The 23,564-nt window shown below is 39.5% G+C and overlaps 1 protein-coding gene across 3 annotated transcripts in view; it reads right to left on the bottom strand.

Moving 5' to 3' along the window:
• QRICH1 (glutamine rich 1) overlaps positions 1-23,564 on the bottom strand; it is a 49,072-nt gene that overhangs the window by 20,236 nt on the left and 5,272 nt on the right. For all 3 annotated transcript variants that reach the window (XM_038566497.1, XM_038566496.1, XM_038566498.1), the window contains one exon: positions 17,665-17,994. In XM_038566497.1, the coding sequence (XP_038422425.1) occupies positions 17,665-17,973 (309 nt within the window). In that variant the 5' untranslated portion in view covers positions 17,974-17,994. The remainder of the gene's footprint in view (positions 1-17,664; positions 17,995-23,564) is intronic.

Genomic DNA, 23,564 nt, shown 5'->3' with positions numbered 1-23,564 from the left:
GAACCACACACATTTCTAACAATAATGCAGCTCATTTCTTATTATTGTTACCTTGGCATACAAAGCATCATGAAAGGATGCCATGTGTTGCCTGTAATCTGAAAAAAAAAAAAAAAAAAAAAAAAAAAAGATTTTTTTCCTTCAGACACACATATCTAAACTCTAAATACTGGTACGAAGTAGGAAGGTAAAAAGAAGGCAGATGAGAGATTATGTAATAACAGGAGACACATCACATAAGTAACCAAGCATGTGCTGAGATAACTGGTTATCTATATAAAATCAATAAAGTTATACTTCTTCATATCATACACAAAAAAAATGAGGGAGAATCTGAATAGAGGTCGGCAAATGGCAAATAAGCACATGAAAAGCTGCTCAACATCATTAGTTGTCATGGGAATGTAAATCAGAACCACAGTAAGATGCCACTTGAAAGCCAGTAAGACAGCTACAAAAAAAAAAAAGATAGTAACAAGTGTTGACAGGAATGTGAAGAAATTAGAATCCTCATATCGCTGGTAGGAGTGTAGCTGCTTTGAAAGTCTAGCAGTTCATCAAAAGGTTAAACATACCATATGACAAACTTATGAAAAACAACCCACATGACCCACCAATTCCACTCTTAGGTATATACCCAAGAGGAATGAAAACTATGCCCACAAAAAATGTTTATAGTAGCATTATTCATAATAGCTAAAAAGTAGCAACAACCAAAATGTTCATCAATTGATAAATTGATAAATAAAATGTACCATTTCCATAGAACAGAGTATTATTTAGCAATGAAAATGACATTTTTTTTTTTTAATTTTTTTTTAAAATTTATTTATGATAGTCACAGATAGAGAGAGAGAGGCAGAGACACAGGCAGAGGGAGAAGCAGGCTCCATGCACCGGGAGCCCGATGTGGGATTCGATCCCGGGTCTCCAGGATCGCGCCCTGGGCCAAAGGCAGGCGCCAAACCGCTGCGCCACCCAGGGATCCCAAAAATGACATTTTGATATATGCTACAACCTAGATGAAACTTGAAAAACGTTATGCTAAGGAAGTCAGTCACAAAGACTAAATATTGCATGTCCATTTATGTGAATGTCCAAAACAGGACTTCTAAAGAAATAAAAAGTAGACTTGTGGTTGTCTAAGAGCAGAGGACTGGGGAAAATGTAAAGTAACTGTTAATGGGCATAGTGTTTCTTTTTTAGAGTAATGACAATGTTCTAAAACTGATGTAAGGTTGCACAACTCTGAGAGTAGATTAAATAACTGCTTAATTGTTGGGACACCTAGGTGGCTCACTTGGCTCGGGCTTTGGACTCTTGATTTCAGCTCAGATCATGATCTCGGGGTCATGGGATCAAGTTCTTTGTCAGGCTCTGCACTCAGTGGGGAGTCTGCTTAAGATTCTCTCCCTCTGGGGATCCCTGGGTGGCTCAGCGGTTTAGCGCCTGCCTTTGGCCCAGGGCGTGATACTGGAATCCCGGGATCGAGTGTCAGGCTCCATGCATGGAGCCTGCTTCTCCCTTGGCCTGTGTCTCTGTCCCCTCCCCTGTCATGAATAAATAAATAAAATCTTAAAAAAAAGATTCTCTCCCTCTGCTCCACTCCCTGCTCATATACGTTCTCTCTTGGTCTCTCTAAAATAAATATAAATCACCATCACCACCACCCACCTGGGGGGCACCTGGGTGGTACAGCTGGTTAAGCATCCAACTCTGATTTCAGCTCAGGTCATGATCACAGGATCATTAGCTCGAGCCCCATGTTGGCTCTGCACTTAGTGTGGAGTCTACTTGTGATTCTCTCTCCCTCTGCCCCTCCCACTTGTGCTCTCTGGCTCTAAAATAAATAAATCTTTAAAAAACTAACCAAACAAAAAACCCACCTCACCGAATTGTATACTTTAAATGGGTTTATCTTATGAGAATAAGATCTCAAAAAAGCCATTACTAATTAAAAAGCAAGGAAGTTATAAAAAGAGTATAACAGACCTTGGAGTTAGACTTGAAGTTGAATTGCTGCTGTACTTTTCTAGCTGTGAGTCCCCTAAGTTTTAGTTTCCTCAGGTATAATAAAAAGGGGGGAAACACCTAAGTCCTTACACAGTTACTGTGAACATAAGATTAGGTGCTTGAAAGATAGGTTTCCTTCATTATAAAGCAGTATTTCTTTACAACAGTGAATCTCAAAATATAGTTTCCAGGCCAACAGCATCATCACCCAGGCACACTTGTTAGAAATACTAATTCTCAAGTCCCACCTCAGAACTATTGAATCAGAAACTCTGGGGAACCGGCCCAATAATATTAAGTCTTCCAGGTGACTGATGCATGCTCAAGTTTAGAATCAGTGCTTTCAACAAGGACATAAAGGAAACTATGGAACCAGTTAATACAGAACATCAATTTCCAAGTTTTTTGGTCTCAGGACCCTCTCAAAAAATTATTGAGGATCCCCATTAGCTTTTATTTATATGGATACAGGTATTGATATTTACTGTATCAGAAATTAAAACTAGGATATCACACAAACCAATCACGTTAACATAAACAGTTTACTCTTATGAAAGGGCATATCTAGCTTTATTGCACTTTGCTTTATTGTGCTCACCACACAATATGGGTTTTTTAATTTTTATTATTTTTTAAAGAATTCTTTCTTTCTTTCTTTCTTTATTCATGATAGACACAGAGAGAGATAGAGAGAGGCAGAGACATAGGAGGAGGGAGAAGCAGGCTCCATGCCGGGAGCCCGATGCGGGACCCGATCCCGGGACCCCAAGATCATGCCCTGGGGCGAAGGCAGGCGCTAAACCGCTGAGCCACCCAGGGATCCCCGTTTAGTTTTTTTAAATGAAGATTTGTGGCAACCCAGCACTGATCAAGTCTATTGGCGCCATTTTTCCAACAGCATCTGCTTGCTTTATGTCTCTGTGACACACTTAGGGAACTCTCACAACACTTCAAGCTTTTTGTCTTTTTTTAAAAGATTTTATTTATTCATGAGAGACAGAGAGAGAGAGAGAGGCAGAGACACAGGCAGAGGGAGAAGCACGCTCCATGCAGGGAGCCTGACGTGGGACTCAATCCCGGGTGTCCAGGATCAGGCCCTGGGCTGAAGGAGGAGCTAAACCTCTGAGCCACCTGGGCTGCCCTCTAAGCATTTTCATCATGTCTTTTATAGTAATCTGTCAACAAGATTTTTGATGTTACTAAGTTATTTGTTGTAACTGTTTTGGGCCCAACAAACCTACCCATATAAGATAGCAAACTTAATCTGTAACTGTATGTGTTCTAACGGCTTTAACCAACTGGCTGTTTCCCCTTCCTTGGGCCTCCCTATTCCCTGGAGACAAAATAATACTGAAATTAGGCCAATTAATAACAACAGATTCTAAGTGTTTAAGTGAAAGGAAGAGTCATTTCCAAAGGCTAAAAATGATTAAACTTAGTGAAGAAGACATGTTAAAAGTCAAGGTAGGCTCAAAGCTAGGCCTACTGTACCAAACAGTCAAGTTGTGAATGAAAAGGAAAACTTTTTTTTTTTTTTTTTTTTTTATGATAGTCACACACACAGAGAGAGAGGCAGAGGGAGAAGCAGGCTCCACACACCAGGAGCCCGACTTGGGATTCGATCCCGGGTCTCCAGGATCGCGCCCTGGGCCAAAGGCAGGTGCCAAACCGCTGCACCACCCAGGGTTCCCAAAAGAAAACTTCTTGAAGGAAATTAAGAATGTTACTCCAGTGAGCACATAAACGAGAACATCAAATAGCTTTATTGCTGATAAAGAAAAAGTTTAGGGCAGTCCGGGTGGCTCAGCAGTTTACTGCCGCCTTTGGCCCAGGGCGTGATCCTGGAGACCCAGGATCGAGTCCCATGTTGGGCTCCCTGCATGGAGCCTGCTTCTCCCTCTGCCTTTGTCTCTGCTTCTCTCTCTCTCTCACTCTCCCGCTGGGTGGCCTCTCATGAGTAAATAAATAAAATCTTAAAAAAAAAAAAAAGGAAAGAAAAAGTTTAAATGATTTGGATGGAAGATCAAACCAGCCACAACATTCCCATAAAGCCAAAGCCTAATTCAGAGCAAGACTCCAACTCTCTTCAATTCTATAAAGGCTGAGAGAGATGAGGAACCTGCAGAAGAAAAGTTTAGAGCTAGCAGATGTTGGTTCCATGGTTTAAGAAGCTATCTCCGTAACATAAAAGGGCAAGGTGAAGCAGCAAGTGCTGATATAGAAGCTGCAGTAAGTTATCCAGAAGGCCTAGCTAAGATAATTACAAAAGTGGTTATACTAACCAGTACATTTTCAGTGTAGATAAAACAGAGTATTTGAAGAAGTTGCCACCTAGGATTTTTCGTAGCTAGAGAGGAGAAAGCAATGCCTGGTTACAAAGCCTCAAAGAAGAGGCTGACTCTATGTTAGGGGCCAATGTAGCTGGGGACATTATGGTGAAGGCAATGCTCATTTATTACTACAAGGGTCCCAGGGCCCTTAGGATTTATGCTAAATCTACTCTGCTTGTACTCTAAATGGAACAAGAATAGCTGGATGACAGCACATGTTTAATAGGGCTTACTGAATATTTTAATTTTGAGCCCACTGTTGAGACCGACTGCTCAGAAAAAAAAGATTCTTTTCAAAATACTACTGCCGTGGACAATCCATGTGGTCACCTAAGAGGTCTAATAGACATGTACAACAAGAAAATTGTTTTCACATCTGTGAATACAGTATCCATTCTGCAGTCCAACAATCAAAGAATATTTTTGAATTTAAAGCCTTATAATTTAAAAAATAAATTTTGTAAAGCTAATGATATTTTAGATAGAGAATGATTCTTCTGAATATCTGGGCAAAGTAAACTGAAACCTTTGGAAAGGATTCACCATTCTAGATACCATTATGAACACTCATGATTCATGGAAGAGATAAAATATCAGCATTATCAGAGGTTTAAAAGAAATTGATTCTGACCCTCACAGATTACTTCCAAGTATTCAACATTTCAGTTTAGAGAAAGTAGATGTGGTGGAAAGAGCAAGAGAACTAGAATATGGAGCCTGAAGATATGACTGAATTGGTGCATTCTTACAATAAAACTGTAATGGATGAAGAATTGCTTCTTAAGGATGAGCAAAGGAAATGGTTTTTTGAGACAGAATCTATACCTGGTGACAATGTTGTTAAGATTGTTGAAATGACAACAAAGGATTTAGAGTATCACAAAAACTTAGTTGATAAAGCAGCAGCAGGGCTCCAAAAGACTGAACATAATTTTGAAAGAAGTTCTACTGTGGGTAAAATGCTATCAAACAGCATAGCATACTACAGAGAATGGGGCACCTGGGTGGCTCAGACTTTGTGTCCGACTCTTGATTTCACTTTAGGTCATGATCTCAGGGTTGTGAGATCAAGCCCCAGATCAGGCTCTGCACTCAGTGGGGAGTCTGCTTTAGGTTCTCTCCCTTTCCCTTGTCCCTCCTCCTGCTCTGTGCACGCTCTCAAATAAATAAATAAATAAATAAATAAATAAATAAATAAATAAACTCTTTAAATAAATAAATAACTCTTAAAAAAAAAACCCACTGCTACAGACTTAGATACACAGTACACCTTATAATTGTTATCACTTGCTTAAAAACAAAATTTTAAAAACCTGGTTATTGGGGCAGCTAAGTGGCTCATTTGGTTAACTGTCCAACTCTTGGTTTTGGTTCAGGTCATTATCTCATTGGCAGTGAGACTGAGCACACATCAGGCTCCGTGTTCAGCAGGGAGTTGACCTGAAAATTCTCCCTCTGCCCTTCCCCCTCACTGTCAGACATTCTCTCAAATAATCTTAAATAAATAAATAAATAAATAAATAAATAAATAAATGTCTGGTTATTATCACTAAATCATAGTGATATGATTTAGTGATAATTCTATCTCAAAAGACCACTTCCTTTGCTCATCTTTAAGAAACAATTCTTCATTGCTTCAATTGTCTCACATATCCTAGTGATATGATTTAGTGATAATATGCTTCATAAGTTTACTATTATATTTTTCTTAAAGATTAATTATCGAGGTGCCTGGGTGGGAGTCAGTTAAGCACCTGCCTTCAACTCCGGTCATGACCCCAGGGTCCTGGGATTGAACCCCACATAGGGCTCTCTGCTCAGTGGGAGCCTGTGTCTCTCTCTCTCCCTCTGCCTGCCCCTCCCCCTGCTTGTGCTCTGTCAAATAAATAAAATCTTAACAAAAAAAAGATTTATTCATGTATTTTTTTTTAAAGATTTTATTTATTTATTCATGAGAGACACAGAGAGGCACAGATGCAGAAGAAGGCTCCGTGCAGGGAGCCTGACATGGGACTTGAACCTGGGTCTCCAGGACCACACCCTGGGCTGAAGGCAGCTCTAAACTGCTGAGCCACCTGGGCTGCCCTATTCATGTATTTTTAGAAAGACAGCACCTGAGCAAGCACAGGGGGGTTGGGGGGCAGGGTAGAGGGAGGAGAGAGAACTCAAGCAGACAAACTCCTTGCCAACTAAAAAGCTCCATGCTGACTGAAAAGATCCATTAGGGGCTTGCCATGACCCTGGGATCACCAAGGGAGCAGAAACCAAGAGTTGGACACTTAGCTGACTGAGCCACCCATATGCCCCTACTGTATTGAAGTGATTTTTCTTAGAAACCATTTATCAACATTCAGACTTCCAAAAGAAACAGAAACAAGTTGTCGCAAATAAAATGGAATCAGAACTACAGGTTGGGGGGTGGTGGTGGTGGTGGTGGTGGTGGTGGTGGTGGTAATAGGACTACTCCTCGCTCCAGAATAAACAAGTACAAATAATTTGATGCCATTTTAGATTCAAAGTAGTTAGAATTTAAAATTACAGGAGTAAGAGTTAAAAACACTTTGTGACATTTCTTTACCAATGTCAACATACTGAATAAGAAATGAGCTATTATATATTCATAACCTTTATTCACAACTATCGTTGGTCGATAAGAATTAAATGTTATTTTTATTACCTCCCTTCCAATTTTTTATTTATATAAAAACATTAACTTTTTATCTGGTTAATCACTGCTATATAATCATAGTAAGAATTTGGAAACTCAGCAAAATAAAGATTTAATTCTACTCGAAAAGGAAGTAAAAGAAGTGAATTGAAAGAACTGCTCAACTTCGAGTATTTTTTCTCAGAATTCCTCATTGGAAAAAAAAAAAAAGGAAAAGACGTTCAGAAATTGGTACTGTAATCCATTAGCCCTATGTATCTGAACAGGTTTATCTGTGATTTTCAAGGTTATAATACTTAGGTCAATTGTCTCAAAAGAAAAAAAGCCAAACTGACAGACTGGTAACTCAACAAACTATATATATAAGATACATACATATACATATATAAATATATAAAACATAAAGCTTTTTCAAACTCAAGACTAGATTTAAGAGGATTCTCAAGAGGTAAAAAGAGGTAAAAGAAGGAAAAAGATCATCTCTAAGTCTAGTATATCCTAGAAAAGTTATATATCAAACAGGAGACCGGGATATTTCTGAGGGAATGAATTTGGTTTTACTGCTTCAAAAACCAGTTTCTCACCTTCTATTAACTCCTCATAAATCACACTGTTTTAGTCCCCTTCACATTTAAATCATTCAAATTTCTCATTCAGTACCTCTCACCTTTTCCAAAGTTTTTAATTGCCATTTTTCCCCTGTTGATGAGAAATTAAAATAACCATATTTCTGGGCTTTTGACCACGTTATAGTATAGCACTACTTTCTTCTTAAGCATTCTGATTTTGTATTTCAACCTGGAAAGACTGCTTTCTACCTTTTCTATACAGGTACCACACTGCAAGTAGATCTCAATTCTGAGCTGGTTCTGCCAGCTCTGGTTGATCCCAGGGTCCTGGGAGCAGGGAGCCTACTTTTCTCTCTCTGCCCCTCCCCCAACTCAGGGCGCTCTCTCTCTCTCTCTCCCTCTTACACATTCTCTCTCAAATAAATAAATAAAATGTTAAAAAAGGAAAAAAATTATCTGGAAATAAAAACATGTCAAAGAGATATCTACACTCCCATGTTCAAAGCATTATTTATAATAAGACATGAAAATGGTTGAAGTGTCTATCAATGGATGGGTGAAGAAATTATGAAATATATTTTTTAAATGTGGTATTATTCAGTCATAAAAAGGAAGAAATTTTTAGATCTGTGGAACACAGATGGACACTGAAGGCTTTATGCTAAGTGAAGTACGTCAGAAAGAGAAAAACAAATACTAATGATCTCATATATATATGGAATCTAAAAAACAGAACTCATATAAAAAGAGTTGATTTGTGATTACTAAAAGCAGTGGGTGCAGGGAGGTGGAAGAACTGGATGAATCTAGTCAAAAGGTACAAACAAACTCTGAGTTATAAGATATACAAATGCTAGGGATATAATGTACAATAGCACAATAGGATGACTGTAGTGAATACTGCTGTATGGTTTAGAGAAAAGTTGTTAGGAGAGTAAATCCCGGGACACCTGGGTGGCTCAGTGGTTAAGCGTCTGTCTACCTTCAGCTTGGGTCATGATCCCGACCTGGGATCAAGTCCCACATCAGGCTCCCTGCAAGGAGCCTGCTTCTCCCTCTGCCTGTGTCTCTGCTTCTCTCTGTGTGTCTCTCATGAAAAAACTAAATAAAATCTTAAAAAAAAAAAGAAATACTATATTGTAACTAAGCGTGATTTTTAAAAATGAATTTCACTTTTTTTTTATCTGCTTTAAAAAAGGGAATACTAGAAAACTTATGATAACATATGTGGCTCACATTCCATTACATGTTTTGAGTCTGTGAGGGACGGCTGAGGACAGTGCTCAGTATGGTGGAAGACCACACTAGTTGAGGAACCTATCTGCAACATTTAACAACTAGCCTAGCAAAACTTTAGGGACTTTGGTAGAATTTCACTCTTTAAGTAAGTGAAAATGGTAAAAGTCTTTATTCAAGTATTAAACACTTACCAAATTCTTAACAAATGAACTTAAAAATATGGTCAGGGAAGAAATTTAAATGTGAGTAAAAGGCTGGACATGAAGGGCCAGAAAAAGCAGCAATAAATGGTTCACCAATCCAAAGTGATGATCAAGATCCCAATCAGCCCACATGTACCAGGGAGAGTAGCTGACTGCAGTCCCATTTTTGGCTGCAAACCCATGTTTGCAGAATACATCATAACATGAATGCTGCCTCTCCAAGGCAGAAGCCAGAATCAGCCTCTGAACCCCTCCTGCTGCTAGAATGAGGGCATGTGACCAAAGCTTCCCAAATTAGACACACAGTGCATGAAATTTGGACTCAGATGGGAGCAACATGAGGCAGCAGGAACCACAATCTCCATTTTCTGGTGAGAGTGGAGGAATGTGGCAGAAATGGAGCAGGATGGCATAGATCCCAACAAGACTTTAGGAGAGCAAGGACCTGTGCCCAAGGGTGCAGCAGCAAGTCCTTGCCAGAGCAAGCCAGCAATGTGACTGGAGTCCTGTTCCTGGCTACACAGTCTCTAAGACCCATTCTCTGGCCCTCCCACAAATTCCTTGAACTAACTGCTATTGTTAGTCATTTCACCTGAATAAACCAAGGAATTGAGGGGAAATGTTTGATATTTGCAAGTAAAAACCAATACCCAAATACAGAAAATATCACACCAAGCTGAAAACTTCAAAATAGTATTTACCCTGAGACTGGCTGACGTTCAGGAGTATTAGAGATCTGAACTGCATCTGTTAACAGTTTATGTATTAAAAGAAAAAAAAAAAAAGATGGAGCACCTGGGTAGCTCAGTTGGTTAAGCATCTGACTCTTGATCTCAGGGTCTTGGGTTCAAGCTTTGCCTTGGGTTCCACGCTAGGCGTGGAGCCTCCTTACAAAAAGAAAAAAAAAAAAAAAAAGGAATACCTGCATGGCTCAGTGACTGAACATCTGCCTTCAGCTCAGGGCGTGGCGTGATCCTGGGTCTACGGATTGAGTCCCACATCGGGCTCCCTATAAGGAGCCTGTTTCTCCCTGTCTATGTCTCTGCCTCTCTCTCTCATGAATAAATAAAATCTTAAAAAAAGAAAAAAAGAATAAAGTGGCAAATTACCAACCGTGTGGGAATACTTGTTTATAAATCTTTGGATACTTTTCAAATATTTGAAAAGCAACTGGAGGGACGCCTGGGTGGCTCAGCAGTTGAGCACCTGCTTTTGGCACAGGGCATGATCCCAGGGTCCGGGATCGAGTCCCACATCGGGCTCCTTGCGTGGGGCCTGCTTTTCTCTCTGCCTAGGTCTCCGCCCCCCTCTCTGATAGATAGATAAAATCTTAAAAAAAAAAGAAAGAAAAGCCATTGGAACCCTAGGTAGAAATGGCACTAATAATCATAAGAAAACAACAGCTGTTATTATTTATTTATTAAAGGATTACTATGTGCCAGGCAAAGTGTTTAAGACTCAATATTTTACATAATCCTTAAAGTAACTACAACATAAAGTCTTTAATTTTCATGACATAGATAAGGAAATGAACTCTGTGGTTAAATCACTTGCCTAAGATGATATGTATAAAATTGCAGCGGCAGACCAAACTCCTGTTTGTCTCAGAGCCAAGTCTGACTCTTGATTAACTCTTTCCTCACTCTCAGTAATTCCACACTATGATGGGGAATTAGGGACCATCCAGCATGGAGATCAGCAAGAAGAAAAAGAGAAAGAGGGACAAAAGTTGAAATGACAAACAAGGAAGAGTTGCACTTTGAGCCACTAAAGCCTTGAGATCTTCACTTCGAACACCAAAAGAAGCAAGTGATGAGATCCCCTTCCCCAAAGTATACTTCACTTAGTGAGGTCAGATCGACCAACCAGCCTTGTGTGAAGCCTCAGTTCCCACCCTGTAGAAGGGCAGAGAAGAAACAAGTAATTTTGGGGGGGCTAAAATTTTATGAGTGAAACCTGACCCCTGGGATTCACCATGAGAAGGCGTTCTCTCTGGCACATGTATTCAACTCTATGTGGCTACTTTAGGAAACATCCAACTCAAGAGGCCTCTTGAAAGGGAAGTTCCAAATGACTCCCTTTCACCTGGCTCAGGTTGATTTACCAGAAACAGAAAACTTGGGCCTTTCCTAGTATTGTACACACTGTCAAGGTATTTACATGGCAGCTCCTGTTTTTGCCTTCAGAAGGTGGCTCCTTGGGGATCCCTGGGTTCCCCGGGGTCGAGTCCCACATTGGGCGCCCTGCGTGGAGCCTGCTTCTCCCTCTGCCTATGTCTCTGCCTCTGTGTGTGTCTCATAAATGAATAAAAATAAAAACAAAAATAAAAAGGTGGCTCCTTATCTTACCTAGCTGTACGATACTATGATATAATAAAAAACTATGTATTTTGTTCTCTCTGGTTCCTGGCCAGAGCTCTAAAACCTTTGTGATTTCATGATAATAAAAGTGCTATATGCATCTTGTGTTCTAATGAGACAACTCTTGGTGGGCTAATGGATGGAGGCTAGTCACCAGAAAGACCAAGCCATGTTTAGAAGCTTGGTACTCAGGGTGCCTGGGTGGCTCAGCGGTTGAGCATCTGCCTTTGGCTCAGATTGTGATCCTAGGGTCCTGGGATCGAGTCACGAATAAGGCTCCTTATAGGGAGCTTGTTTCTCTCTCTGCCTGGATCTCTGTCTCTGTGTCTCTCATAAATAAAAAATATCTTTAAAAAAAAAGAAGCTTGGTACTTTTAGCCTCACACTTCATTCTCTGTAGAAGAAAGAGAGGCTAGATAGAAACTGAGTTACTGAAGAATTATACGTATATGATGTAGCCTCCAGAAAAATCCCAGAAGTAGGGGATCCCTGGGTGGTGCAGCGATTTAGTGCCTGCCTTTTTGGCCCAGGGCGTGATCCTGGAGACCCGGGAACGAATCCCACGTTGGGCTCCCGGTGCATGGAGCCTGCTTCTCCCTCTGCCTGTGTCTCTGCCTCTCTCTCTCTGTGTGACTATCATAAAAAAAATAAATAAATAAAAATAAAAAATAAAAAAAATTCCAGAAGTATGGGGTTTAAGAAACTGCTGGATTGGTGAACACATTCACATGCCAGGAAGGTGGTGGACCCCAACTCCATAAGGACAGAGGCTCCTGTATGTCTCTATCTGGCTGCTCATCTGTATTTTCTGTATTATTTATTATACAATATATCAGTAATTTGTGTTTCCTTGAGTTCTGTGAGTTGTTCTAACAAATTATGAAAAACCTGAGGAGGGGTAGTGAGAATCCCAATTGACAGCTGGTCAACCAGAAACACAGGTGACATCTGGGACTTATGATTGGTATATGAGCTGGGGGGCAATCTTGTAGGACTGATCCCTTAATTTGTGGGACCTGAGACCAACTCCAAGTAGACAATGTCAACTGAATTGTAGGACAGCAAGTTGATGCAGAGAATTGGTTGATATGAAAAAAACCCACACATTTGGTGGCCTGAAGTGTGATTGTTTTAGCAGTAGAGAGTAAAGGAACACAGTTAAGACTTATTCAGATAGTTACTCTTGTGATCAACATATACCTTTGTCTCCCACAGACTCATTAAAATTGTTCTAAGGGGCAGCCCTGGTGGCCCAGCGGTTTAGCGCTGCCTTCGGCCCGGGGTGTGATCCTGGAGAACCGGGATCGAGTCCCATGTCGGGCTCCCTGTGTGGAGCCTGCTTCTCTCTCTGCCTGTCTCTGCCCCCCTCTCTCTCTGTGTCTGTCACGAATAAATAAATAAAATCTGGGGATCCCTGGGTGGCGCAGCGGTTTGGCGCCTGCCTTTGGCCCAGGGCGCGATTCTGGAGACCCAGGATCGAATCCCACATCGGGCTCCCAGTGCATGGAGCCTGCTTCTCCCTCTGCCTGTGTCTCTGCCTCTCTCTCTCTCTCTCTGTGACTATCATAAATAAATAAAAATTAAAAAAAAAATAAAAAATAAAAAAAAAAAAAATAAATAAATAAATAAAATCTTAAAAAACAAAAAACAAAAAACAAAACTGTTCTAAGGATGTAATTACTTTGTCAAATCCAGCAATGTATGTGCTGGTTCTAGGGTGGACAGATGAGGAAGTCAGGAGGTCAGGGAACAAAGGAAACTCTGTGGTGATAACAGATGGTTTTCAAAAAATAATCTAATTTTGCCACAATTTAAAAAAGAAAAAAGAAAAGGAATCTAGAAAACAGCCTATGTTCCCAAGATAGTATATTATTTTGAAATTTTAAATAACAAAAATATAGACAAAATTTTTTATTCTTATCAAATGGGTTAGGCTGAGACACAATACAGCAGACCCTGAACAACTTGGGTTTGAACTGCATGGGTCCACTTAAACACAGATTATTTTTCGATAAATGTGGTGTAATACTAAAAATGTACTTTCTCGCTGCAGGCGGCGCCAAACCACTGAGCCACCAGGGCTGCCCCATCTTCAAGATTTCTTTATGGGACGCCGGGGTGGCTCAGTGGTTGAGCACCTGCCTTTGGCTCAGGGCATGATCCCAGATTCCCAGGTTTGAGTACCACATTGGGCTCTTTGCGTGGAGCCTGCTTCTCCCTCTGCCTGTGTCTCTGCCCCTCTCTCTCTCTCTCTCTGTCTCTCATGAATAAATGAATAAAATCTAAAAAAAAATAAAAATAAATAAAAAATTTAAAAGATATTTCTATACATTAAAAAAAAAGATTTATTTATTTTGAGAGAGAGAACATACACATGCAAGCAGGAAGAGGGGCTGGGTGAGTAGGTGAGAAGTGGACCCCACTGAGCAAGAAGCCAGATGCAGGGCTCAATCCCACAAACCTGAGACCATGACCTGAGCCCCTGAGCAGAAACTAATAAGAGTCAGTCGCTCAACTAACTAAGCCATCTAGGCATTCCCTCATGTTTACTTAAAAATTCAAGCCCAGCATGGAGCCTACTTAAAAACAAATACATAAGTAAATAAAAACTGGAAATCTGTCTCCTTAGCACCCTATTCCCAAGCCCAATTACTGTTTTAAACTTCACTCTTATTCAAGGACCACTACATTCTATATGTTAAAAATCAGCAATACTGGGGATTCCTGGGTGGCTTAGCAGTTCAGTGCCTGCCTTTGGCCCAGGGTGTGATCCTGGAGTCCTGGGATCGAGTCCCACAACAGGCTCCTGGCATGGAGCCTGCTTCTCCCTCTGTGTCTCTACCCCCCGCCCCCATGTCTATCATGAATAAATAAATAAAATCTTAAAAAAAAATCAGCAATACTAAATTAGTTTTGACACTTGACAATCTGTTAAACATCCTACCCTGTCAATATGCACAGACCTACCCCATTCTTCTGGCTACAGAGGACTGTATACTAAAATTGAATCATTATTTACCATTTCCCTTATTGACTTGTTTCTAGTTACTTCTATAATCAGTGCAGCAGTGAATATCCTTGTATACAAATATATCTGCGAACACAAATGCAAGGCCAAAGGTATGCACATTTACACATCTCACAAGTATTGCCAAAATCACTTTAAAGAAGTTACACTAATTTATCCTCTCCATACCCTTGCTGTCCTGGGTGAAAACTTTATAAATGTTTTCCTATCTAATAAATGAAATATATTTCACTTTTAAATTTATAGTTCCAGGGCAGCCCCAGTGGCACAGCGGTTTATTTTATTTTATTTTTTTAATTATTTTTATTTTTTTGGCACAGTGGTTTAGAGACGCCTGCAGCCCGGGGTGTGATCCTGGAGACCCAGGATCAAGTCCCACGTCAGGCTCCCTGCATGGGGCCTGCTTCTCCCTCTGCCTGTGTCTCTGAGTCTCTCTCTCTCTCTCTCTCTCTCTCTGTGTGTGTCTCTCATGAATAAATAAATAAAATCTTTAAAAAATAAATAAATAAAAATAATAAAATTTATACTTCCATAATCACCAGTAGCATGAAACATCTTCTGATAAGGTTATTAGCGCCACCCCTCTGTTCATTTTGTTACTATCATTTTTTTCTACTTTCTAAGACTTCTTGGCATATTAGAAACACTATTTAGAAGCACAGACTCCAGTTATAACAGCTTGGGTACAAACAGCAGGTACTGGTACAAGGCTTCACCTCTCGGGCAGCCCAGGTGGCTCAGCAGTTTAGCGCCACCTTCAGTCCAGGGCATGATCCTGGAGACCAGGGATTGAGTCCCACATCGGGCTCCCTGCATGGAGGCTGCTTCTCCCTCTGCCTGTGTCTCTGCCTCTCTCTGTCTCTGTGTCTCATGAGTAATTAAAATCTTAAAAAAAAAAAAAAAAAAAGACAACCTCTCTATGCCTCATGTGCTATCTTTTTTATGTGCTATCTTTAATTTCAAAAATTATGCTTTTAAACAGTATAGGTAGACCTATAAAAGAGATCAAGAAATCAACATGTGTGTATAATTTGGGTGTTTTTTAAGTGGGCATGGAGCTGGGCTTTCAAGCTGGGCTTGAACTCACAACCCTGAGATCAAGACCTGAGCTGAGATCAAGAGTTGGATACTTGACCAACTGAACCACCCAGGTGCCCCTGTAAAATAATTTTGTAACTACAAGGCAATATTTGATTTTAATGTTACTCAGGGAAAAAAAAAAAAAAAAAAGTTCTTCAAAGTCTTATATAAAGTTGTATCTTCAGGAAATCCGGGTGGTTCAGTGGTTGAGCTTCTGCCCTTTAGCTCAGCTCGTGATCTGGAGGTCCTGGAACGGAGTCCCGCATTAGGCTCCCTACAGGGAGCCTGCTTCTCCCTCTGCCTATGTCTCTGATTCTCTCTGCATCTCTCATAAATAAACAAACAAACAAACAAAAAAAGTTGTATCTTCAGTCACATTTTTATTAATTATGTCTGGCTTATGATTTTGGTAGCTTTAGATTAACAATGTCAATTTTCATGTAACATCAGTATCAATATTTAAGTTAAATCTACAAAGCTAACTTTTAGAAAAATTAAATCCCATCTGGCTTAAGCCAGTTATTAATGAAAATATATTTGCCTTATGAGGTTTTTTTTTGTTTTAAGTGAGAGAGAGGGAGCACAAGTGGTGGGAGCGGCAGAGGGAGAGAAAGAGAATCTTAAACAGGCTCTACGCTCAGTACTCCTATTTCATGGATTTATTATTATGTTCACATTTCTTCTTTTATTTATAGGGCTTTTGGGGAAAGAATATGATGTTAATAGGTGACCTCAACCAGCCATCCTAAAAATAAAGTCTCAACACTTTAGACTCAAATCCCAAACCACTTGGTTCCCTAGTTTGTTTTTGTTTTTTTTAGAGATTTATTTATTCATGAGACACATGGAAAGAGAGAGGCAGACACACAGGCAGAGGGAGAAGCAGACTCCATCAAGGGAGCCTGATAGGAGACTCCATCCCGGTACCCCGGGATCACACCCTGAGCTGAAGGCAGACGCTCAACCGCTGAGCCACCCAGGCGCCCCTTTCCCTATTTTTTTTAAAGTGAGCTCCATACCCAACATGGGGTCTGAACTCACGACCAAGATCAAGAGTCACATGGTCTAAGGATTTATCCAGTCAGATGCCCCGATCCTAAGCCATTTTAATCTTATAAAAAACGAAGTCCAAGCTGTATAACAGCAGAATAATTTCTCAAACCAAAAGGTCAGCCTTCTCTTATCTACCTTTCCTGTACCCCTCCTTCCTTACAACGAATGGAAATAACAAAGACTGTGTTCCTCCAAGTGCCAGATGTTTTATCTATTATCTGTCTCAGTCTCACTAAATAGTTATTATCCCTATTCAACAGATGAAAAATCTAGAGCTAAAAAGATTGAAATCATGTCAGCAAATAGGAGGTTAAGCCAGATTTAAACCCAGGAATGCAATTCGAGGCCATGTCCTTCCAATATAACTACCTGCATTCCTAAGGAGCAAAGAGGCCACAGTCTTTCTATCTCACCTGACATACCTCTCCATAGTTCTTGCCCCTCTGTCAGGTTCTACCCTTTCCAATTCTCTTGGTGGAGAAAGCATTGAGGGCAAGGAGCAAGAAAGCAGTATTTGTAAATGGAGCATACTGTTAGTTTCACATGAGGCACTTTTACCTTCCCAGTCCATGTATTAGTTTCTCCTCTTTGTGAAAGCTCATTATCAATTAGCATTATTTCCTGAGGATTACAAATAGTAAATGCAAACCTAGAAATCTACAAGTGACCTAAGTCATGGAACCAAACAACTAAATGAAGATCACTAAAATGCATCATATATATCTTAAAATAAGTTCCAAATGCCATGCTTTAAGTAATGAGCTAAGATGAGCCCCTCCTTTGCTCTTGATCTGTTCAGGGTGATATAGATAAAAGGGGACCTTCACAGTTGTGTCACATCCAAATCCAGTCCCAGAAGACCTCTAATTCCTGTACTGTTTAATTTTCCAAATCAAATGGCAAGTATCTGTAGTCTTTTTATTTTCTGGTGGTTGCAAACATTTTTAGTCTGTAGTATGAAAGCCTTTGTGTTAAATAAAATTTTTTTATAAAACAGAATACTCCCCTTAGTGAAAATAACCTTGGACATTTGTATATAAGATGTGATGTTCCTACTAACCAAAACCCTGATGGCAAATAAAACCTATTAAACAGGATGCGCCTCAACATTTCCTTTTTACCTGAACCTGCTGTGGCTGTTGAACCTGAATCTGCTGTTCTTGTTGGGTTTGTGGCTGAACACTGGTGGTGACTGGACAGGCAAGTTCAAGCAAAGAACCAGCCACTTCGGTGCTATCTGTGTATATGCAGTTCCCACCCTGTTGGTACACCATGGTAGTGGTAGCTGTCTGCTGGAACTCCTGAAGGGCTTCTGGCCCCTTTGAGGCTAGTGAGTCCAGAAATTCCTTCATCCTGTGTTGCGGGACAGACCGAGCCTTCACTCGGATGTACTCTTCAAAGGAAATGGTGTTCTCCAGAGAATTATTCATATTGCAGAGTCCTTAGGGTTCCTAGAAATAAAATAAATGACCAGAAATCAAAATTATGCTATTGTTTTCATATTTTGAAATGCAAAAAGCAATCATTCTTGCATTAGAGTGGTATATTCAGGAGAACTGTGTACCTCTAGAATCCAAAATAAAGTTACTTACTATACTTTTTTTTTTTTTTTTTTTTTAGTTAACAGTGTCTTAAAATGTTTCTATTAACATTTCTTAAATCAAACTATCACACTGAAAACAAAAAACAAAGGCATGCGTCACAGTACTGGATTAAACAGACTGAAAACACACTCTCCACCCAGCACTAGGCCAATGCCATCTTCTTGGAGCCAAGCACTGGACAATACAAGTCACATGCAAAACTACTTTGTGACCATCACAGAGAGGACTACCAAGGAAGCTAGGAGCAAGGATTCTTCTGGCGTGTTCAGTTTCTGCTGCCAACTACGTCCTAGAGTGAAGAACATATATGCCATCTAGCTGTATAGCAAGACCCTCGAAAAAGAGAATATATATTATACTTCATCTCCCAACAGAAACACCAATAATCCATTTACCATATACTGCTCACATTTTTTTGTAGCACAGCTTCCTGATCAAAGCATGGATTTTAGAGCTAGCCCGCCTGGATTCAAATCCCAGTTTGATCTCTCCTTAGCTCTGAAACCCTGGACAAGTTAGTTAACCTTAGTTTTCTTGTGTATAAAATGGGGACAAAACAGTATTTATCAAGCATAATTGACATAAAGTTAAACATACGTAAAGTACTTTAAAAAATACCTGACAAAGATAGCACTATGTAACTACTAATATTAAAATTAGTTGGAGGAAGCTGAATAGTGCTTTAAATAACTAGGTCACTACTAAAATTCAAAATAAATTGTGCAAATTTTTCATTAGAGTATTTCCCCTAAGAATGAATCTGCAGGGGTAGATAGTAATTCTCAATTACCTGAGAGACAACTGTGCAATCTACCTATAGACTGCTGAATGTCCAGCCACTGCTGCTTTCATACCATTCCCTCCTCTCTGGATCAGAACCATCTCCAGAACAAAAGCAGCAGCAGGATATGAGAGTCACACAAACCAAGGTAACCTTTTTGCCAAAAAGGACTTTGTCAACCATAAATGGAAAAGTGGTTTCCTTGAGCCATCAAGGAAAGGCTAGAAGGGCATCAAGAAATGCCACTCTTTCACTGCCCAGATGTTTTACCTTATGTTCAGATAAAAGAGATATGACTAATCATCTCCACTCTTCCACCTGACTTTAAAATCCTGGCAGACAAGACTGTGTCCCGATTATCTCTGAATGGCTGACACATGTGGTAGGCACATACATGTATGTGTATCTATGCTGCATTTCTAACTGAATGTAAATAAGAATATGGCTCAGGGGCACCTGGGTGGCTCAGCAGTTGAGTGTCTGCCTTCAGCCCAGGGCGTGATTCCAGAATCCCAGGATTGAGTCCGGCATCGGCTCCCTGCATAGAGCCTGCTTCTCCCTCTGCCTGTATCTCTGCCTTTCTCTCTCTCTCTCTCTCATGAATAAATAAAATCTTAAAAAAAAAAAAAGGATTATGGCTCTTTGTCCCTGTAACATCTATAAATTATAACCATAGCAGTTACCCTTTTTCTTGCTAAGTGGTTAGTATATATCTTGGCAAAAGAACCTATATATCCAGGACAAGTGTTGAGACCAAAGAAACATATGATCCTTATTGCTATTAAGTTACTAACACTGGTAACATTTCTGTGGGTCACTGTAAATATAGTATGCAAATTATACTTGGGTACTTTCAAACAGAATAGACTCAACAGTAAATCTCTTACAATGATGCATATAGTATATTGTAAATATATTTCTTCATGAAGAACAACACATACACCTTATACTATCTAAAATCAAATCCCAGGCCACTACTCTCAAGAGAGCCCCTACTTCTCAGGAAACCCCAAGCACAATAAAGTACAGAGAACAGCAAGTGCAGGTCAGGTAGAGTGCAAGGTTAAAGCCTTTGCTGACAACCTCTAATCTGAAATTTAACTCGTTCGTCCCTTTCTCACTTCTCTTCTGACCATCTCCCTTACTCAGTTCTCCCTTCTCTCTGCTGCAAGGGCTTTCCAGATATCTTCTCTCAGAGCTGAATATTAGGAGGTCTGCTATAAGACTCTGAAATTAAGCTCTCAATGATGTCCATGGCACAAATGAGAAAGACCACAACCAATGTCAAGCACCTTATCCTTTTGTTACCTATTCAGAGAAGGACATTCCAGTGTAGGTGACCCACAGTCACTCACCACACTGACATGAATGTGTCAATCTCCCCTCTGATAAGAGCATCATGACTGGAATTTCCTTCTGAAGAAGGGAGCTCTCATAAAACAGATCCAACAACATTACAAAATTCACAACTTGTGACTCTAAATACTTAATCACACCTACCCTTCTACTCAAAAAGGAACAAAGAGAGATATATGAACAGCAATTAACTGGTTCTCTACCATGCTGCTACATATTTCCGTTTTCCACCTCCATTACAAAAAAACAACAGTGGTCAACTAAAATGTACATTTCCCCAGATTTATTTTCTTCAACAATTAGTTGTATTCTCACAAAATTCCGAGAGACTGCTTGAAGTCTGAGACTGTACTGGAATCATAGCTACTGTGTCACAGCAATTTTTTAAAAAGTATAGAGAACGATGCAGCAAAACCTTTTTTTGTCTCAAATGTGGGAGAAAATAAGTACAAACACACACAGATACAAAAAAAAAAATTGCAAATTAAGCTTATAGAATCGGAAAACCTTCAAACAAACATTGTTTGGTAAAGGCAAGCCCTGAATCTTCCTATGACTTATTTCCCTTCATTCTTTCAAGTTTTGGTAATCAGGAGGCTTAAACCTCATCTGAAGCCTGATATTAAATATAAAGGAAAAAAGCACCAACTTCTCCTCCTAACAAATATTCTTCAGTATTCAGAGTAGAATTATACCAGGTTTTCTGGGTTTCTTTGGGTTTTTTTTTGGGGGGGGGGCAGTAAAAGTAACATCCATTTTCTAAGAAGAAATATTCAAATAGTACAGAAACATTAAAAACAACACCACCACAAAAACCAGGTAAGTATGCTTTCTTGATCTACCAATTTTAAATACTGACCTGTCCTTCAGGAAAGGTAAGTTTAGGTCATTTAAACATCCTCCTCCTCTCACCAACCCCTGCCAATCACATTGTTATTTTTGCCATGACCACTTTCATAGCTTTATTTTTTAAAAATTTTTAAAGATTTTATTTATTTATTCATGAGAGACACACAGAGAGAGAAAGAGAGGCAGAGACACAGGTAGAGGGAGAAGCAGGCTCCATGCAGGGAGCCCAACGTGGGACTCCATCCCAGGTCTCCAGGATCAGGCCCTGGGCTGAAGGCAGCGCTAAACCACAGAGCCACCCAAGCTGCCCAAACTTTCATAGCTTTAAATCTCTATTTGTAGACTTATTAATGTTCAAATATCTCTAGACTTCCCACTACGTAAGGGAAGGAAATTAAATTCCCGTGTCCTCCATTTTTGATAAGCATTTAGCAAAGGGAGTAGAGTTTCTTCTTCTTTTTTTTAAAAAGATTTTATTTATTTGAAAGAGCGCGTGCAACACACAGAGGGGGAGGGAGAAGCAGGCTCCCGGATAAGCAGGGAGCCGGATATGGGGCTTGATACCAGGACCTTGGGGACCACAACCTGAGGCAAAGGCAGATGCTTAACTGGCTGAGCCACCCAGACGCCCCAGGAGTATAGCTTCTAATTAATCAATCATTTAGTTTTAGAAAAAAGCATTTCATACCAAATTAAACTTGGGATATTAGCAAATCCTATCTGTTTTTCTAGAATAGTATCTTAAAATAAATCACTATAAGAAACTCTAGTCCAAATATAAACTTATTCCAAAAAGGACAAATAAGATGCATGGATATTCAGCTCTCAAAAAGGATGTAATAAGGGGCACCTGGGTGGCTCAGTCACTTAAGTGTCTGACTCTTGATCTCAGCTCAGGCCAGGAACTCAGGGTCATGAGTCGGAGCCTTGCTTTGGGCCCCACACTGGGTGTGGATTCTATGCGAAGAAGAATTTAATTTAATTTAAAAAAAGAAAGAATGAAATTGAAGTTTAGAAATATATCTGCTATAAGGTCTCAAAGTTCATTCTTTTAAGATTTCATTAAAAAAAAAACCACCAACAGCTTGAACTAGGAAAAATTCTATAAAACTCAGTAAATGTTGCTAAAGGCTCATAAATAGGTACTCATTCTATTCTTCTGTATCCTTGTGAAAATACCTGAAATATTATACGATAAAACCACCTTTTGTATTTTAAACAGTTTAGACTACAAAGTATAAAAACCCTCTGTGGGGAAAAAAAAAAAAAAAAAAAAAAAACAACCCTCTGTGGTGCTCCAAACTTAGAGCCAGTGGAGCTTCAGGCAGAAGCCATTGCTTCCCAATTCTCATTGCTTTTTACTTTCACTAAGCCTCTAGGAGGTTCTTCACTGACTCTGTACAAGTCCACAGAATCATTTGAGAACCAATGAATCAGAGGAAGCCAAAAATTTTAACCAATAATGGATTAATGGAGAACTTACAAAAACTGTTTTTGTTTTGTTTTGTTTTGTTTTTTTAGATTTTAAGTAATCTCTATACCCAATGTGAGGCTCAAACTCAACAACTCAGAGATCAAGAGTTGCATGCCCTACTAACTGAGCCAGCCAGGCGCCCCCTAGAGAACTTAAACGTTTAACTGAAAAGGCCAATTTAAAAGAACATTCCAATCTGCCCATTTATACAGACTGAAAAACACATGGCTTCATTTCTTGTCCTTTTAACCTGCTCACTTCGGCAGTATCCAACAGACTGACACATCCCAATAATGAAAGTACACTAAGTCAGCATTTGATCTGACACAAAAGTGGTGCTTAGAAGGGGGTGGAGAGTAGAGGGAAAGCTTCAGAAATATATTTCAATATTTTAGACTAGTCAGTGAGAAAAAAAAAAAAAAAACACTGAGAAAAATTAAATTCTCAATAGTGGTGATGACAGTTTCTTCTTTTGTTTTTATGCTCAGAAAAAGCCTTCCCTACCATAAGGTCAGGTCATTAATCACTTATAATTTTTAAATTTATAATGTGATTTTCTAATATAATGCTTTGATCAATTTAAAATTTATTTTGCATAACGTGAGGTAAAAGTCTAATTTTATTTTTTCCAAAAGCAAACAACTTGTCCCTGTATTGTTTATTGAATTATTGAAATTCCTTTGCCCAGACTCGAAATGCCACTGTTATCATATACCAAATTCATATGAAGAAAGTCTGCCCCTAAGCATTTACTGTGTCAGTCTACAGATTTTTCTATAATACAGTAGCTTAAAAAAAGAAAAAGTATCTGAAAGATTTCTTGTCCCCTCAACACAAAGTTTATTTAAATTACGTATGAGAAGGGAAGCAATACAGTTTTATTTATACATCCCAGTATTGTTTATACACCTAATGGGAAAAGAGACACAAAATAACTCTAGTTATGCCTTGGCAGTA

The sequence above is a fragment of the Canis lupus genome, chromosome 20 (assembly GCF_011100685.1).
Source record: "Canis lupus familiaris isolate Mischka breed German Shepherd chromosome 20, alternate assembly UU_Cfam_GSD_1.0, whole genome shotgun sequence".
NCBI classification, from domain to species: Eukaryota; Metazoa; Chordata; class Mammalia; order Carnivora; family Canidae; genus Canis; species Canis lupus.
This window is presented reverse-complemented; position numbering and strand designations above follow the sequence as displayed.